Source organism: Diplodia corticola (assembly GCF_001883845.1).
Source record: "Diplodia corticola strain CBS 112549 chromosome Unknown scaffold10, whole genome shotgun sequence".
Classification (NCBI taxonomy): Eukaryota; Fungi; Ascomycota; class Dothideomycetes; order Botryosphaeriales; family Botryosphaeriaceae; genus Diplodia; species Diplodia corticola.
This window is the reverse complement of record NW_017971489.1, coordinates 22,001-38,955: the sequence shown is the minus strand read 5'-3', so window position 1 is coordinate 38,955 and position 16,955 is coordinate 22,001. Positions and strand designations below refer to the sequence as shown.

Below are 16,955 nucleotides of genomic sequence, written 5' to 3'. Positions count from 1 at the left end.
GAGGGGGAGGGGGGGAATTTGGGGAATCAGGGGAGGATGAGGGGGGGAGGGGGGAGGGTGAGGGGGTCGGGGTGGGGGTGGGGAAGATACAGGGTCTGGGGGGGAGGGTTGTTGGCTTCCTCTTAGCGTGTTGGCGTGGCGATGGGTAAGGCGGAGTCATTACCTCGTCTGGTGGGTGGTTCTAGGATGTTGGTTACCACTTTACGTTTAGGGGTTTGAAGTTACAGTTCCTACCGCGGTTCTTTATCGCATGGCGGTGGATACTAGTAACAGCGCTTACCTAGACTTATAGAAGTAGTGTTTAGAATTAAACTAGGGATATTTGATTGGATCTATATCTCCTCGTGCTTCGAATTAGAAGGATCCGGAAAAAGTTAATATTAGAGGAACGTGGGATAAGGGCGTCGGGTGGGTATAATGTGATTTTTGCTTTGAGTCAGAAAACGATTCGCCCGGTATGGGAGATAAAAAATGTGGCTCCACAATATAGTCCAAGGGATAATGGTATAGCAACGTTGAGAGCGATCACGAATGGAGAATAGTTGGAAAGATACGGTGTCGAAAGGTGGTTAAAAAAGCGGGAGGCGCGAACCCCCATCCAACCAATTACTTTTTCTCTATTAAAAAAAATCACTACCTCAGTCCTAAACAATGTCGTCCCATCCCCACTTCCTCCACTCACCCACCCACCCACTCACTCCCCCAGACCCTGCTCCACCTTCAAATCCGCCCTCGCGACCTCCAGATCCGCCTTCACGGCATCCAGGCCCAACCGCATCGCCCGCAGCCCCGCCATCACCGCAGCCGCGTTCCCCTTCATGGCGGCAATCTCGCCCTGCAGCTTCCCCGCATACCACGCCAGCACCCGGTGCGACGCCCGCTCCAGGTCCTCCTGCGCATACGCCCCGAACTTGCCCCTCAGCTTGCCGCTCCACGGCGCCGGTGCCGCGTAGTGCATCGTGAACTGGTCCCTCTCCTCCTTCGTCGTCGGCGGTCTCGTCGATGTCGTTACTGTTGGCGTCATCGGCGGCGTCGAGTCCGGCGTCAGCGCCGGCGGGTGGCCCGCGAAGCTGTACTCGGAGGACGCGTCGTCGTCGGCGTCGGCGTCGGCGTCGTTCGTCTCGGGCTGGGGCTTGCGGTCCGCCTCCGCCGTCGCCGTCGCCGTCGCCGCCTCCGCTGCGTCGTTGCTGGGCGGCGGGGGCGGCACCACGATGGTGTCGGGGTCGATGCCGGTGTCAGAGCCGGAGTCAGAGCCAGAGTCAGAGCCAGAGTCAGAGCCGGAGCCAGAGCCAGAATCAGAGCCAGAATCAGAGCCAGAATCAGAGCCAGAATCAGAGCCAGAGTCAGAGCCAGAGCCAGAGCCAGAGCCAGAGCCAGAGCCAGAGCCAGAGCCAGAGTCGGAGTCAGAGCCAGAGTCAGAGTCAGGGCCAGAGTCAGGGCCAGAGTCAGGGCCAGAGCCAGAGCTAGGGCCAGGGCCAGAGCCAGAGCTAGGGCCAGGGCCAGGGCCAGGGCCAGGGCCAGGGCCAGAGCCGGAGCCAGGGCCAGAGCCAGGGCCAGAGCCGGAGCCGGAGCCGGAGCCGGAGCCGGAAACGGAGTCGCAGTAGGCGGCGTAGTCGTAGGCGGCGTAGTCGTAGGCGGCGTTGCGGTAGGCGGCGTTGCGGTAGGCGGTGTTGCGCTCGAGGGCTTTGAGGGAGTCGACTTTGCGTTGCCACTCAGCGTAGCTTTGTTCGGCAGCAGACGGAGCGCTCAGGCGCAGCAGCTCCAGATGCTGCGACCACTGCAGCTGCTGCTGCTCCTCGAGGGTTTGGATGCTGTCGTTGCAAGGGAAGTGGTGGGGCGGTGGTGGGACGGACGGTAGGTAGTTCGAGAACGAGGTCTGGGACCGCATCGGAGGGAAGGGGTAGTAGGAGCCGAGGGTGTTGGGATCCCAGCCGGCCGGGGTTGAGGACCAGTATCTATCGTAGGCTCGTCGAGAGAATGGACCGCCGTTGGCGGCGGCGGCATCCGAGTTCATCAGGTATGGGAGCGACGGAGGTGGACACTCGGGTGTAGCCGCCGAGGGTTGTTGTTGTTGTTGTTGTTGTTGTTGTGGATGGTGGTCATTGGGCTGGTGGTTGAGCTTGCGTATACGGTAACGTGGCTGATCTGAAGGAGGCGGTATTGGAGTCATGGCTGCATCGGAAGCATCCGTATAGATGTGTATATCAAGTGTTCAGGTATTTGAGGAGTCAACTGTTGCGCGCGTGAGAGGAAGAGCTCAACTTGAAGGATTTCCACGGATTTTATATTCACCAAGTTTCTTTTGGACTTTGGAACAGATTCTGCGGATCTCTCACCTTATTGTCCTCTCCTCTCCCAATGTCTTGTGTTGTGATGTAAGAGTGAAGAGGTTGAAACAGATTTAATTTTGTTGGGTTTGGTCGCATGCACTCCTTGCGTACCTTAGTTGGCCTCGCCGACCATTCAATGGCAAATTTAAAGACAACTCAGCGCTAAGAATACCCATCCACTTACTACTCGATTCTTCCTGATTCTTCCTGATTCGTGTCCTGAAATGTCCCAAGTCAACTTCGTCAAGCCCTCTCCGCTCGCTCCCGATCTCTCTGCGCACGTCTCCGAGATCGATACCGTCTCCTCGCTTTCTCCGTGGCAGTAGGCCGAGGCGGTGGCGTCGTTCGTATCTAGACAATCTTGATCAGATTTACCAAGCAAAAACCAAGTCCACCATTCGAGATCACGGCATTTGTTGCATGAGACTGTAAAGCCTTCAGGAACAAAGAAAATGGAGCGCAGTCTACTTACCCAGTTCTCAATCCGCTTGTACGTCCAGCGTGCATCCAAGTCCTCTCCATCATCCTCTCCCCCCTCCTCCTCAAACCCCTCATCCTCGTCCTCATCCTCATCCTCATCCTCATCCTCATCCTCATCCTCATCCTCATCCCCACCATCCCCACCATCCCCGTCCTCACCCTCAAAGTCCTCATCCACAAACCCCTCCCTGATCACCTCCCTCAACACCCTCCCCGCCTTCTCCCCAGCCAGCACCCTCTCCTCGACCCTCTGCAACCGCTCCGTCATCACCGCCCTCTCCTCGTCCGAAAACCCCACCACCAGGCCCTTGTAAATCAGATACGTCAGCCGCGCCAGGTCCGCGTGCTCCATCTTCATGAAGCTCTGCAGCCGCATATCCCCCTTGATGCGTTGCTGCGGCCGCCGTTCCTGTTCCCGCTCCTGCTCCTGTCCTTGCTCCCGCTCCTGCTCCTGCTCCCGCTGCTGCTGCTGCTGCTCCTGCGGCCGCTTCTCAATCACCACAGGTCCCGGGCCCAGCCCCGGCCCCATCCCCGGTCCCATCCCCATCCCAAACATCCCCCCCACACCATCGTCATCATCATCGTCATCATCGACGTCATCATGCCTCGCCTTGACCGGCGACTCGAACGGCGGCTCGAGCGCGAGGTGGTGGTTGGGGTGGCCATGCTTCGCCGCCCCCGCCGCCGGCCCCGCCGCCGACAGCTGCAGCGGCGGGAGAGGAGGAGGAGGAGCGAGGTTTAGGAGGGCGGCGGTCAGGGCCGAGGCCGAGGCGGAGGGGGCGGAGACGGGCGGGGCGCGGGCGTGGGCGCGGGCGGCGCTGGTGTTGTTGTTGTGGGCATTGTGGGCGTTGCCGTTGGCGCCTGCTGCTGCTGCTGCTTCGACGACGGCCGTCTCGCGGAGTTTCTTGCTGGCTGTGGCGACGGAGGAGGCGCGGAGGGTGGCGGATTCGGGGATGCTGGGGTCGATGTCGGTGTCGGGTATGAAGGCGGTGGAGGCGGTGCCTGTGAGGGGGGGAAAAGGAGGAGAAGGTTTTAGCGGGTGGTTGCGTTGATGTCGGTTGTGGGGAGGGGCGGGGCGGGGCGTTTGTGTTGGGAGAAGGGACGGGGGATGAAGAGGGGGGGAAGGGAGATGGGTGGGTGGCGAGATGTGTGCACTTTACGATGCGGACTCACGCTTGCGTTGCGACGACATGTTCTATTCTCCCTCGTTTGATTGCCCTTTCGCGTCTGGCACGGTTGGTGGGCCCGTCTAGCGTTGCGATAAGGAGATGGAGGCGGAGAGGTTTAATAGAGCTTCGCGGCGCGGTGGTGGGAGTTGTTGGGGATTTGGTTGAATGTTTTCCGAGCCGGTAGCGGGCGCGATGACCACGGAAAGTCGACGTTCGAGATGGGACGCGGGTAGGTCGATGGGTCAAAGCGGGACGGGAGGATAGCGTGTTGTGTGGAGAGGGTGGATGACGCGCCGTTTGGAGCGTCCTTGCGTTGTCGCGTGGTTCCGAGGCCCGGGCCATGCCTGCGCCGATCTCCGCTCACGTGCTTGCGAAGATCCTCGGACGGGAGCCTCCTCTGCGGCCTTCTTGAGCGTCGCACTCAACAGCTTCCAATCGTTCTGGTTAAGGATTTCTGTCGTATGATTTTCGGACAGCAAAACCCGAGCCCGAAAGGATTCCTCCCCTAATCTCCTATACAGCCACGTCGAGCTCCTTCGTGGAGGCGCAGCGTGACGTTTCGCAACGGTTTCCCAATCGGGTAAGTGTGAATCGTTCATGGCAACCAATCCACGCTCGCAGCATACGTAGAAGTCGTCGTACAAATGTGCCTCCGTCGTTTCGACACGGAGATCTCCTCGCAGTAGTGGAGGTGCAGGTGTAAAAATAGTTGGGATTTAAGAAAACCGTCAAGCTTTCTCTTGGATCTCTCATCATCTTCTTCGCCTTCTCTTGCTTTCGTTCCTTCCTGAGCTATTCGTTGCGAGAATTATCACATTCGCTTTACAATTTGTTTTAAACGGTGCTATCCCATACCTCGAGGACTCTCTTTCTATCCCCCCATCCACCATGAGTACCAGCTACGGCTACTACAAATACCAACCATCCGCGGCCGCCGCCGGCGTCTTCGCCGTGCTCTTCGCCATCCCAACCCTATACCACTGCTACCTCTGCTTCCGCACGCGCACCTGGTTCATGCTCGCCCTCATCATCGGCGGCTTCTGTACGCTGATCCACCCCCCCAACCCCAACCCCAACCCAAAAAACTAACCCCCCTCTCCCCCCCCCCTAGTCGAACTAATCGGCTACGCCTCCCGCCTCGCCTCCACCCACCACCTCACCAGCCTGCCCGCCTTCGTCACGCAAATGCTCCTCATCCTCCTCGCGCCCTCCCTCTTCGCCGCCTCGCTCTACATGCTCCTCGGGCGGCTGATGGCATTCGTCGCGGGCCCGAACTCCAACTCCATCTCGCACGCCCTCATCCCCCCGCGCTTCCTCACCAAGCTCTTCGTCGTCGGCGACGTCGCGTCCTTCCTGCTGCAGTGCATGGGGGGCGGCATCACCGCCGCGGGCGCGCTCGGCAGCGACCCGGACCCGGCCAAGGTGCGGTTGGGGAACAACGTCATCAAGATCGGGCTGGTGGTGCAGGTGGGTTTTTTCGCGTTTTTTCTGGTGGTGGGGTCATGGTGGAAGAGGGGGGTGGAGAGGGACGCGGCCGCGGTCGCGGCGGTGGGGGGGAGTGGGAGTGCGGTTGAACAGCAGGCGTGGCGGAAGCACTTTTGGGTGTTGATGGGGGCGAGTGGGTTGGTGTTTGTGCGGTGCGTGTTTCGGGTTGCGGAGTACTTGAGCGGGCAGGACGGCGCGCTGTTGACGCGTGAGTGGTATGCGTATGTGTTTGATGCTGTGTTGATGCTCGGCGTGGTGGTGTTGTATGCGGTGGTGCATCCGGGCGAGGTGCTGGGCGCCGCATCGGGGGAGAAGGAGGGGAAGGATGGTCTGGGGATGGAGTTGGCGTGATGAGGGGATGGTTCGTTCGTTGTTCACCGGAGGTGTGGAAGGATGAGGTGTCACTGGTCGCTAATGTGGATCCGGGTTGACTGTAATGTAACAAAATGGCCATAGATCTAGAGGCGTGTTGTCGTTTATGAAAGACTCTATTACACGTTCCGAGGGAAAGGCTGGTCAGCAGGTGCATTGTACGTACGTGTAAGGGTTAATGTAAACCAGATGTGCATCCGAAAGTCAACATCTACACAACACCCTGCCAGCTCCTCAGGTGATGACCAAACCCCCCGCAATCGCCCCATGCTGGGCTATTTAATGCTCTTTCTGCCAGCCAAGCGGGGCTTTTTATCGATTCACTGTTCCAGAAACCAAACTCCTCCTTGCCAGTGACGTACTGATATCGAGCTAGGTACAGTATCAGTACGAAAGTGTTCGAAAAACAGCCGACGGGCGCAGAGTGAGTACGATGGAGAGTTTGGAGACGAAACTCGTGCAATGATTTAAATGATGTGTTATTCATAGTTTATTTTCCTTTGGATTTGTTGTTGCGCTACTGTGATGCTGGCATAAACTCCTTCCTTGAACCCTGAAAGCCTACCCGGGTATGAGAATCCCAACCTACCAACGCCGCCTAATGTGATTTCCTTTCCTTTCCGTTCCCGTCGACCTAGAAACATAAAGCTTTTCCATAACAGCCTCAATACGTTACGTAGCCAAAAGCGTCCGTCTGCACTACCACATGCTGCTCTGCTTCTTCGCCAATTTCGCTTTCTTCCCCTCATCACTCGAGCTCCGCAATCCGAAAAAGCTCTTCTTCGGCTGCTTCAACTTCTTGCCATCCTCGGGCTTAATCTGGCCTCCTCCGCCAAAGTACGCGCTCTGGCTGACAGCCGGCCTGTGCCAAGTGCCAGGCGGCTGCTGCGGTCTCGGCTGCGGCGGACGCTGCTGCGGACGCGGCGCCATCATCGGCGGGGGCGTCGGACGGGCCTGCTGCGCGACGAACAAGCCGTTCGATAACCGCTGCGGCTGAGGCTGCGGCGGCGGCGGCCCGCGCTGCGGAGCGGGGGTCGGCCTGGAGGGCCCGGACTGCCTCTGGGACGGGCCGAGCATTCCGTGGATCGAGTGCCGCTGCTGGGCGGGCAGCAGGTTCTCCTGCGTGCCGTACTTGCGGCGCAGGCGCTCCGTCTCCTTGTCGACTTCGGCCGCCTTCTTGCGCCGTTGCTTCTCCTCGGCCTCGCTCATCTTGCGGAGGCGCCGTTGCTCGGCCTCGCTCTGGCGCTCCCGTTCGCGCTGTGCCGCCTCTTGTGCGCGGCGCTGCTCGCGGGCTTCTGCTACTTGGGCGAGTTTGAGTCTTGATTTCTCGGCGTCGACTTCCCACTGGGCTCGGGGGTCCCGGTTTGGCTGGGGTCCTTCTTGTTGCTGGTACGATCCTGTCCGTAAAGGCGGGAGGGACTGACGCCTGATATCCGCCTGGGAGGGCTGAGGTGGCCTCAGATTCGCAGCAGCAGGTCCGGGTGGAGGGGCGCTCTGAGCGCTCTGGGCAGCAGGGCGAGCTGGCAGAGCTCCAGTGGCCATGAGGGCATTGTCAAGAGGCAATGACTTTTTTCTTCCGAGAATGCCGCCCGTGGTCCTCCTAGTGGCAGCATCGCCAACGTTGAAAGTCTCATTGATCTGGCCGAAATAAAGAGCCTTGATGGTGGATGCTGCAAGAAGAAGCACAATCTCAAGACCCTTCGGATCCTCCATTTCCACCCGGTAGAGATTGGATTCGTAGACAGTGACTTCATGAAGGGCGCGGAACAAAGCGACGGCAATATCCGGCTCCCTCGTCTTTCTCTTCTTCTTTGCTGGATCCGTCGACTTGCCAGTCATGAAGCAGGAAAGATCCTTGGACAGCTTGCCTTCTCTCCTCCACACGAAATTGATCTTAGGGGTTGAGATGTCGGCGGTGGGGTCGCTCAGGGCACGGTCTAATGTGGAAGAGCTGGGCAAGCGAAAGGTGTTCTGTGGCATGCTAAACTCGTAGCTCGCGGTGCCGCCCCATGATCCGCTCTTCTGCTTTACGATGACCTGTTGGTCCGGGTCATACAAGTTGATGGCGAACTCGGTCGGAAGCACGGGCTGGGGAGGCGGGGCGACACCGCCATTCTTCCTGATCTCCTCGGCTGAAAGGGTGGGATATGTCCACTCGGGCTTGATGTAGACCTCGCCGTACAGTATTTCCGGGTGGAAGGCATCGAAAAGGCCTGCGGCATAGACGTTTTTGCCGGCGGGCAGTGTGGGGTCGGGGTGTTTTAATATGTAGTTGGGCTCGGGCTCGGAGCCATGCTGGGCAAAGTAGTAGGCCTCGTCGTGCTTGACAGCGGGCGAGGGCTTGAGAAAGAAGGCTGTGGATTGGTTAGCATGCAGTCTGCTGGGGGGCCATAGCGCGTCGCGCCAGAGCGGACGTACTGGGGAGGTTTTCGTCGAGCATTGCGTCATGTCACGGCGTCCAGGACGAGCTCTAGGAAAACGCAGTGGTTGGAAAGGGAAGCTGGGACGAGAGGACGCGGAAGCGATTGTTTGGTGGAGGGCGGCCGGGGCGCCAGTGCATTATGTCGATTCGGGCGCGCGTCGTGTGAGGCTGTGAGGGAGCAAGGAGCGGCCTCGGGCGGGCTTAGTGATGACGCGGGCCGCCTCGCTTGTGATTGGGATCCGCGGCCGCAACCAACCGCCGACTCGACCAACGCAGGAATAGAACCCCCGCCAAGCCACGCGTCCGCTACCGCTGCGGGGCCCTATATCTTCGACGCCTTCGCGCGCTCTCGTCAGACAGACGCATCATCGACCCACGGCACCGATGAGTGAGGGGAAGGCGCGGGTCGCAGTCCTGCGGTCTGCCTCGCTGCGCACAGGTGGAGCCCGGGTGCGCATTCTGGCACAGCCCCAGCAACCACCAAGCCTTTGACGGCCCGTCTCACAGCCCCCCGCCCCCAATCATCCTCAAGTCATGGCGAGACACCGACGATTCCGAAACAGCCAAGGAGCCTGCGCAAAAGTCTGTCGTCGACGCTGCGCAGTCACTGCTCCACCCTCCGCCCGCCACCCGGCCTGAGCGATCGCCGAGCGGCCCCTTTGTCTGTCTTCGGTCCGGCCGATCTGGGGAACCTTAATCGCCGCGAAGGACGTGGACCTCGACCGCCGCGAAGGTAGCGGTGACTTCTATCACGGTGCATGCGTCGGCTGTTGCCCGCCAGGCCCATGCATGCGAGCTGCGCGCCCGCCGGTTTTATGTAACAATCAGCCCGCGTGCGCTGCGTGATAGGGCGGGGCTGCCGGTGCGATCGGTCCTGTCTCTGCCACCCCGCCCAGCCATCCACAATATAATCCATGTCGTAGCACTCCGAAACCCCATTTGCGGCCTTTTTCGCGTTTTGCCCTTCCCTGTTTGGGCCCGCTGCTCAGCCTATCACCATGCACCCTCCCGCCCCCTCTGTCCACCGCATCCCGTACTCGGCTCCGAGGGCCGACTTCATTGCAGCTCTCGAGAAGGATGGCTGTGTGATCGTGCAAGACTTCACTGACGCGGCCACCCTGGCCCAAGCCAAGCGAGAGGTACAGCCCTATCTCGATGCAGAGGACAAAGGAAACAAGGTTGGAGGTGAGTGTGCCGCCGTCACGACACCTCTCATCAAACTTGGCCAACCCCCTATCAAGCTCTGGAAGGAAAGACCAAAACATGCACCCGCCTGATCGGCAGAAGTGCCACAGTACGGCAGAGGTACTTCGCCGACCCTTTGTACCAGGTAGTTCAATCCCCCCTCGACCTTGGCTTCATTCTCCAGCCGCCAACTGTCTATCTTGAATAGGACTTGGTGGTCCATTTTCTCACTCTGGAGACACGATGCTGGTATGGAAATGAGCCTTCGGTCAATTTGTCCAAGCCACTCCTCTCCATCGCCATCACCATGGACATCCAGCCGGGTACCCCGGCCCAACGTCTGCACCGTGACGACAAGAACCACCATGCCCGTCACGCCCCCGCTGGCGCCTACCATCCGAACCGCGACATGCTACTTGGTCTCTTTGTCCCAGGTTGTGACACGTACCGTGAGAATGGTGCCACGAGAGTTGTTCCTGGAAGTCATCTCTGGGGAGACGAGCAACCTGATTTTGGTCCCGACGGCACCAAGGGCGTTGTGGATGCTTGCCTAAATGTAGGCGAGGCTTTCATCATGCTTGGCAGTTTATATCATGGTGGCGGCCAGTACAGCCAAAAAGATGGGAGCAGGACCATGCACATCATGTTCTGCTGCTCGGGCGTGTACAGACAGGAGGTTTGTCCAACTCTTCGGGAGCCGATGACGCCAGAATTGCTGACTGGATCAGGAAATATCGTTTCTATCATACCCCATTGAAGATGTCAAGACTTACCCGCAGGTGGTCAAGGATCGGCTGGGCTGGAAGCAGTCTGAACCGAATTTGGGATGGGTGGATCTTCGGTCTCCCGAGTATCTCTTGGAATGAGAATAAGAGTAGTTTCACACTGCTTAGAATAAATGGAGACTATGTCTGAGCTGTTGCAACAAATTGCACGACACACATTTACGCTTCCGTGTTCCACCAATGCCACTACATGGCAATCAAAATGAGCATCTGGACTCAAATACGACAGAACCGATACCAAGTGCCTGTGGCTGCTCATGCATACTCTACCAACTTCGTTACATACAGACAACAGAAGCAGTCCGCGACATTGCCCCGACTCGTGAGAGGCCAGTTCGCCATTTGACCTTCGACCATCGATCAAAGCCTAAAGGACTAGCTCACCTACTTCGACGCTGTTTCCTGGTCATGGCCCTAGGCCCAGTGCACACGTGTACTAGGATAAGAGCGCCAATACTTTATACAATCTCTGTGATTTCGGCTAAGTGCTATGGACGGAGAGTCCCGGTGATGCACTAAATAGAGAGAAAACAGGCGGTACTGCCCTCTTAACGCAGTATTACGTACCATTTGCGAGAGGTATATGCTGAGTGGGTTTGACGAGAGGCATATGTGAGGAGGTCTTGAGGAAGGAAGACTGTAAAAAAGACTGTTTAGATTTCCTGTGTTGATGCGAAGCTCTGCAGCAGCTTTCAATACTCGTGTAATACTCCATTTTTACGGCTGATTAGACCTTCTTCACACGCTGTCTACAATGACGAGGAACATCAGCTGTAGAATCAGAAAGACATCATTGCGAAAGCCACATATCAAACCAGCCTACGATACCGCTCAGGCTCTGTTCTTTTACCCAGCCTGCCAGATCATGTCAGCCCCGCTGGGTGATGGTACATAAGAATCAACATACGTTGGTAAGGATCATCTGGGTCACCCCGCAGAGCAAACCCGTGTTCAACTCCTGAAAACAGCTGCAGATGCCAGGTTTTCTCTCCCTCTTGCAAAATGTCCAACGCTCGCCGTCTTGATGCTTGGTCAAAGGTGTGATCAATTTCCGAACACGACAGAAAGAGAGGCTCTACATCAGTCTCGTCAGCATTGGGATCTACATTGAGGAAGAGACACTGATGGTTATTTACTCTTGATCTGGAAGAAGTGTTTCTCGGTCAGGAAGGCGGGGTGTGCAAATGCACCCGCCATGACTGTATCGCGTGCGAGCTCATCACACACATACGGCGCCCCAAAGCAATAGCCCACGCACGCGTATTTGGTGCCGGCGCTGCCGTACTGCGCCTTCACAGCATTCACCCACCTTGGCACGGCGGCGTCGGCGAAGGCTGTGTGCTTGCGCTTCCAGGCCTCATAGTCGAAGGCGGGGTCTGATCGATCGTGCCGATTCTTGCGGTGCTTCCAGACAGGATCCTGACGTGTACATTTAGCAGGCTTCTCGAAAGCAGTCATGGTGCCGTACGCCGCGGAAATAGTCAAGTCCCAAGGTGAGATATCCGGCTTCTGCGAAACCGTCCATGATGAGAAGTCCGTTTGGGAACATGCCCCACACATCTGGGAAGTATAACAGGATGTGGCCGTTCGCTTTGCCCTGCCGTGGCTTGGAGACGTACGTCTCGACGTCAGCAATTGTTTCGAAGACACCACATGCTTCGCCACTGTGCAGCGTGCCTTGGAGGCAGCATTCGCCGCTTGGCTTCGCGAGATATCCGTCGCTGGCCATCGATGCGCAGGGCGAGGCAGCGAGAGCGATAACCTGTCTAGAGGACACGTACAGTGAGGTGAAGACAAAGAAGGAGGGGCAAGATTCACACACAGCTTCTCGACTCTCCAGCATGAAGCGCTCAGCGAATCGGCTTTTGATGTCATACAAACTTATCTTCGTTGAATTCAATCCGCTTCGCTTGGCTGGGCTGTCCCTGCGGGGTTGCCCCTCGGCATTTCCACGAGTGACAGCCAGTGGTCTGCGGCCACAGCGGGGCTCCAGATCGACAGCGCGGGGTGAGCCAACCATTTCGGCCTGGTGACGTGTGGTAAGCATGCAGGCTGCCCATTGCCCCCCACTTGAGAGCCTTTACTTACATCCCGTTCCCTGATACGATCCTTGTTCACTTTAACAAGTTTGCTCTCACCCTACTTGAGTTGCCTCTACTTCCATAGCAAGTCAAGGTGACTGGAACCTTTCCGTGTCAGAAAGTTCCCGACGCGCGTCATCGGGATGGCGCACATAGTGCCGGAGTCCAAGGGCGCAGTCGACCGACGGGAAGAAATAGACAAGGAACGTCAATCATCCATCCCGGAGAATTCGCAGTGCTTCAAAAGGGATGAAACCCAAGTGGTACGCTCTCCTGCATCTCCGGCATGTTAGCTCAAGTGCGGAGAAGATCATTAACAATATTTACGCACTAGGAAAATGCAGTTGGCTACAAGGAGTACCTCGAGGCCCTTGATATTGAGGTTTCCGAGCGAGAGGTATATCAGTACCCACATAATTTGCTTCAGAACGAGAAAACAATGAGAAGGTCTTGATTGACACATGTCTCAGGCCCAAACCGTCCGATGGAAGATTGATCTCATCATCCTTCCCGCCTTCTTGATCACCCAAGCCCTTCAATTCATGGACAAGACGGCCCTTAACTATGCCAACCTCTTCGGGTATCAAAAGGCTTTAGGTCTCCATGGACAACAGTTCAACTACCTGTCTGGCAGTATGTATTCTTCCGCTTGCATGATACACAGCGCGATTTGACCAAGACGTGACGTGCAACCAGTTGTGTACGCTGGTTACTTCTTCGGACAGTATCCATGCGGCTGGCTCATCGGTCGATTGCCAGCCCAGAGAGTCATGGCTGTCAGTGTCCTATGCTGGGGGGTCACAGTCATCATTCTTACACAGTGTCGATCGTATTCGAGCGCTAGTGAGTCTCACAATTTACTTGCTTCATGGACGGCAAAAGCTGACCTGTGTAGTGGCTGTAAGATGTATGTCAAATCGCAATTACTACTTGCTCCTGCCAGGATTCAACGGTTGATAAAATGTGTAGTTATCATGGGTGTTTTTGAGGCTGCTGTCACACCGTAAGTGCCATTTATGGAGCCATGAACTGTGAATCGGGCTGCTTACTATCAATTGAACAAGTGGTCTGACTCTCATGACCGGCTTTTGGTATACACGGAGGGAGATTCCGCTGCGCCAATGCATATGGTAGTAAGTATTTATGTAATTCAGTCAAAAAAGGAGTCTTCGTTAACTTTTGCTTCAGTTCTGCTCTGGGATGGGGCGGTATAGTATGTCCCGTTCCTCACTAGTCATTACAGAAGATGCATAAATTTACTGAAGCTTATTTTCCAGGTCGGCTCTTACATCTCCATGGGTATCTCGAAGCTACCTGAGAACATGACGCCCGAGAGATGGAAATTGATATTCTACATTGTACGTGCATTTAGTCTCCAATACAAACGTGGGCTGTATTTTCTCACCTGAAACACTAGCTTGGCAGCATCACCTGTCTTTGGGCGGTTATCCTTTGGTTCATGCTTCCCGATTCTCCATCAAACGCTTGGTTCCTCAAGCAGCGCCAGCGCCTGGTTGCTGTCAAGCGCGTTTCAACTAACGAAACGGGAATCAAAAACAAGGCTTTCGATAAGAAGCAGGTCTGGGTAGCGTTTCGGGACCCCAAAGCGATTTTGCTCTTCATATCTGTATTCTCTGCGTAAGTGTCCGGCCTTTCTGGTCCGCGGCCCATCACGGGCACATGCTGACAACAACTCACCCAGGGCCATTCCAAACGGCGTGGTAAACTCGTTCTCGACAATAATCATTCGCGACATGGGCTTCGCAACGACCAAAACGACCGAGCTCAAGTCCGTCGGCGACGCCACCCAAATCGTTGCTCTATTCATCGGCGGCGCCATAACCCTCAACGTCCGAAACTGTAAGCTCCACCCACAACTCATCGTTGGCTGGCGACTTCCAGGCGGCTGACCGCCCAAAAACAGCACGGTTGCTGACAGCCACGGCGGCCAACGTCCTCTGCACCGTCTCCGCAGCGCTCCTGGCTTACCTCCCGCGGTCGAACACTTGGGGCAGGCTCGTGTGCTTCTGGCTCGTCAACTCGCAGTCCGTCGGCTTCACCGTTTCCCTGACGACCATATCGTCCAACATGGCCGGATACACGCACCGATCCCTGGCCAGTGCTCTTGTCTTGTGAGTCCTGGTTTCTCGTCCAAGGATGTTGCTGTTTCTGTCGCCCCTTCCCCCATCTGACCTCGGTCTGCAGCACGGCATACTGCTGGGGCAATTTTGCTGGCCCGTTCGTCGTCAAGGAGTCGCAGGCACCGTACTACGAAGGAGCGAGTATCGGCTTGTTGGTCGGATATTGCATCAAAGCGGGCTGCCATGTTCTGCTGCTTGGTACGTTTGAACACCCCTCCCCTTGATGTCCTTTGCAAACTTGCTCTTCTTGCTGATCAGCCGACACGTTGGTGTGTAGTGTATATGTTCTTGGAGAATCGCCGCCGTGACAGGACCTATGGCCTGGCGAACAAGGTGGAAAGCGACGAGGCAGGTATGCTGGACCGAACGGAGTTCGAGAATAAGAACTTTCGATACGTATTGTGAGGGTATAAGAATATGTGACGTTTGCAAATGTCAGAGCACTGATTTTCCGGGCTTTTATTTTTTTCTCCTGCAGGAATGAATGGTTAGAAGGCGGTGGAGATGGCGGATGACACTGCGCTATTTACCAATGTCTATCAAAACCGTCTTTGTGGTATTCCCTGAAAATCAACAACTTTGGAAGATCGAAGAATATGTACATGCTGGTACGTACCTATACTCACTGAAACATTGGATGTCGTACCAAGGCATCGAAAAGGAAGAACCCCCTCAATTTCTGCATTGTCAAGCTCATCCGGGTGCGGCAATGCGGGGAGATGCGGAGCAGTGGGGGGATTCGGCAAGACGCCATAGCCCTCGACGCAAGGCGACGTCATGAAGAAGCCATGCATCCTTGCAACAATCAAGCCAAACGGCCCATAAATACCTACAACCCAAGCGTCAAGAAAGTCCCGGACCGACGGCTGGTAGAACCACCTCTCACGACCACCGCCTCGAAGCCTAAATAAACCCTACGGCGAAAAAAAAGCTCGATCACAACAATGACACCACCAAGAGCGTTCGACTTCACGGGCGACGTAGCCATCGTGACAGGCGCCGGTTCGCGCATGGACGGTACGTCGAAGCCCGCCTCTCCCTCCCTCCCACAAACATCCCAAACAAACCTCATCGACGCACACGAGGCACCCAGGCGAAATCGGCAACGGCCGCGCCTCCGCCATCCTCCTCGCCCGCCACGGCGCCAAAGTGGCCCTGCTGGACGTCAACGCGTCCTGGGCGCAAGAAACGAAGCGCATGATCGACGCCGAGGGCGGCACCGCCGAAGTCATCCGCACCGACGTCACCGACGAGGCGTCGTGCGCGAGCGCCGTAGCGCGGACGGTCGAGCTGTGGGGCGCGCTGCACATCCTCGTCAACGTCGGTGAGTGGGAATACTGCGTTCTGCAAGCCGCGCCGTTCCTTGGGTGAAAGACGAGCGAGGAGGAAATCCGTCCGTTTGCTGACGGGGGTGGATGGCGAGTAGTGGGCGTCGGCGGCGCCGTGGGCGATGCCACATCCATCGACCTGGACGCGTGGGACCGCGACTTCCGCATCAACGTCACGAGCATGGTGATGATGAGCCGGCACGCGATACCCGAGATGCGCAAGGCGGGGCGCGGCGCCGTCGTCAACATGTCGTCTGTCAGCGGGTGTGAGTACAAGTGCCATATTGCCACCACGGAAAGGAGATATAGAGCGTTGTGGTCTTGACTGCTGTGTGATTGATATATTGCAGTGCTCGGCGGCAACCCCAGCCTGCTCTACCCGACGACCAAGGGCGCCGTCGTGCAGATGACGCGCGCCATGGCCGCGCACCACGGGCAGGAGAACATCCGTGTCAACTGCGTCGCGCCCGGCATGGTTTACACGCCCATGGTGCGCGGGAGGGGCATGTCGGACGAGATGCGGCAGGCGCGGATCAATCAGAACTTGATGAAGAAGGAGGGCACGGCTTGGGATGTGGGATACGGTGAGTCGAGTCTTGGGAAGGGGAAGTCAACGCCACTGACGTGTCGTGATATGCGCAGCCGTTTTGTTTCTCGCGAGCAAGGAGGCAAAGTGGATAACTGGCTTAGTCATGCCGGTCGACGGAGGTGTACGATCGCTCCCAAGTAACGTGGCTTTTGGCTACATGCTGACGGATATCGTGTAGACCACTGCGGGTATAGCAGACCGCCCTGCTCTCTTGGCCGACACACTGGCCGAAACTAGTACCAGTGGCCCTGAATAGTTACAGCTTGATAGCCTCTGTTGGATGTAACGCGGTGCGAAGACTTTTTTCTGACATATTTTCTGGGTAGTCTGCGCATTCGGTTCCAATTCATCTGGTGGCTGGACAACAATCAATGTAAATCAGAAGTTTTGGTACCGTGAAGCTCTATGAGCAGGAAATACTCAACATGAAAGTAAAACAGTAACCCACTTATAATAAGAACACTTCTGCGATTCCCCTTGCCCTTTTGAGTTTCCGCTACAGATAGGTCCATATCGTATCAGATCAACGCTCAAGTGCATCCAGGAGGTCAAGGGTCGAATCACCCAGCCCTTTCCGCGCTTCATAAT

General features: G+C 56.8%; 9 protein-coding genes across 9 annotated transcripts in view; 5 read left to right on the top strand and 4 right to left on the bottom strand.

The window, feature by feature from the left end:
• The window catches only part of BKCO1_1000017 (molybdenum cofactor sulfurase), a gene marked incomplete at both ends in the record, with an annotated part of 1,939 nt that extends 1,790 nt beyond the window's left edge, over positions 1 to 149 (top strand). Inside the window, one exon of the mRNA XM_020269355.1 lies at positions 1 to 149. This exon is cut by the window's left edge and continues 1,564 nt beyond it. Within this exon, the coding sequence (XP_020133008.1) occupies positions 1 to 149 (149 nt within the window).
• A 545-nt stretch (positions 150 to 694) lies between these two features.
• On the bottom strand, positions 695 to 2,170 carry BKCO1_1000016 (uncharacterized protein; the record flags this gene model as incomplete). The annotated part of the gene is made up of 1 exon (XM_020269344.1): positions 695 to 2,170. One exon carries the CDS (start codon positions 2,168 to 2,170, stop codon positions 695 to 697), a length of 1,476 nt encoding a protein of 491 aa, XP_020133009.1.
• A 511-nt stretch (positions 2,171 to 2,681) lies between these two features.
• BKCO1_1000015 (uncharacterized protein) lies at positions 2,682 to 4,002 on the bottom strand (the record flags this gene model as incomplete). Its single annotated transcript, XM_020269333.1, has 3 exons — positions 2,682 to 2,756; positions 2,803 to 3,812; positions 3,984 to 4,002. 3 exons carry the CDS (start codon positions 4,000 to 4,002, stop codon positions 2,682 to 2,684), a joined length of 1,104 nt encoding a protein of 367 aa, XP_020133007.1.
• An 865-nt stretch (positions 4,003 to 4,867) lies between these two features.
• Positions 4,868 to 5,815, top strand: BKCO1_1000014 (rta1-domain-containing protein; the record flags this gene model as incomplete). The annotated part of the gene is made up of 2 exons (XM_020269322.1): positions 4,868 to 5,021; positions 5,091 to 5,815. The coding sequence occupies 2 exons, from the start codon at positions 4,868 to 4,870 to the stop codon at positions 5,813 to 5,815; spliced, it is 879 nt and encodes a 292-aa protein (XP_020132936.1).
• Positions 5,816 to 6,535: 720 nt separating this feature from the next.
• On the bottom strand, positions 6,536 to 8,276 carry BKCO1_1000013 (uncharacterized protein; the record flags this gene model as incomplete). The annotated part of the gene is made up of 2 exons (XM_020269311.1): positions 6,536 to 8,190; positions 8,255 to 8,276. The coding sequence occupies 2 exons, from the start codon at positions 8,274 to 8,276 to the stop codon at positions 6,536 to 6,538; spliced, it is 1,677 nt and encodes a 558-aa protein (XP_020132837.1).
• A 980-nt stretch (positions 8,277 to 9,256) lies between these two features.
• BKCO1_1000012 (phytanoyl-dioxygenase family protein) lies at positions 9,257 to 10,309 on the top strand (the record flags this gene model as incomplete). Its single annotated transcript, XM_020269300.1, has 4 exons — positions 9,257 to 9,443; positions 9,500 to 9,588; positions 9,652 to 10,119; positions 10,172 to 10,309. The coding sequence occupies 4 exons, from the start codon at positions 9,257 to 9,259 to the stop codon at positions 10,307 to 10,309; spliced, it is 882 nt and encodes a 293-aa protein (XP_020133012.1).
• Positions 10,310 to 11,018: 709 nt separating this feature from the next.
• Positions 11,019 to 11,957, bottom strand: BKCO1_1000011 (dienelactone hydrolase; the record flags this gene model as incomplete). The annotated part of the gene is made up of 4 exons (XM_020269289.1): positions 11,019 to 11,083; positions 11,136 to 11,303; positions 11,365 to 11,647; positions 11,697 to 11,957. The coding sequence occupies 4 exons, from the start codon at positions 11,955 to 11,957 to the stop codon at positions 11,019 to 11,021; spliced, it is 777 nt and encodes a 258-aa protein (XP_020133010.1).
• A 495-nt stretch (positions 11,958 to 12,452) lies between these two features.
• On the top strand, positions 12,453 to 14,855 carry BKCO1_1000010 (mfs general substrate transporter; the record flags this gene model as incomplete). The annotated part of the gene is made up of 14 exons (XM_020269278.1): positions 12,453 to 12,572; positions 12,644 to 12,706; positions 12,780 to 12,942; positions 13,006 to 13,152; positions 13,205 to 13,216; positions 13,279 to 13,312; positions 13,374 to 13,442; positions 13,498 to 13,522; positions 13,587 to 13,667; positions 13,727 to 13,947; positions 14,012 to 14,169; positions 14,234 to 14,441; positions 14,515 to 14,648; positions 14,728 to 14,855. The coding sequence occupies 14 exons, from the start codon at positions 12,453 to 12,455 to the stop codon at positions 14,853 to 14,855; spliced, it is 1,563 nt and encodes a 520-aa protein (XP_020133011.1).
• Positions 14,856 to 15,394: 539 nt separating this feature from the next.
• BKCO1_100009 (oxidoreductase) lies at positions 15,395 to 16,545 on the top strand (the record flags this gene model as incomplete). Its single annotated transcript, XM_020269448.1, has 5 exons — positions 15,395 to 15,467; positions 15,544 to 15,774; positions 15,877 to 16,044; positions 16,129 to 16,362; positions 16,421 to 16,545. The coding sequence occupies 5 exons, from the start codon at positions 15,395 to 15,397 to the stop codon at positions 16,543 to 16,545; spliced, it is 831 nt and encodes a 276-aa protein (XP_020132913.1).
• Between the last annotated feature and the right edge of the window lie 410 nt (positions 16,546 to 16,955).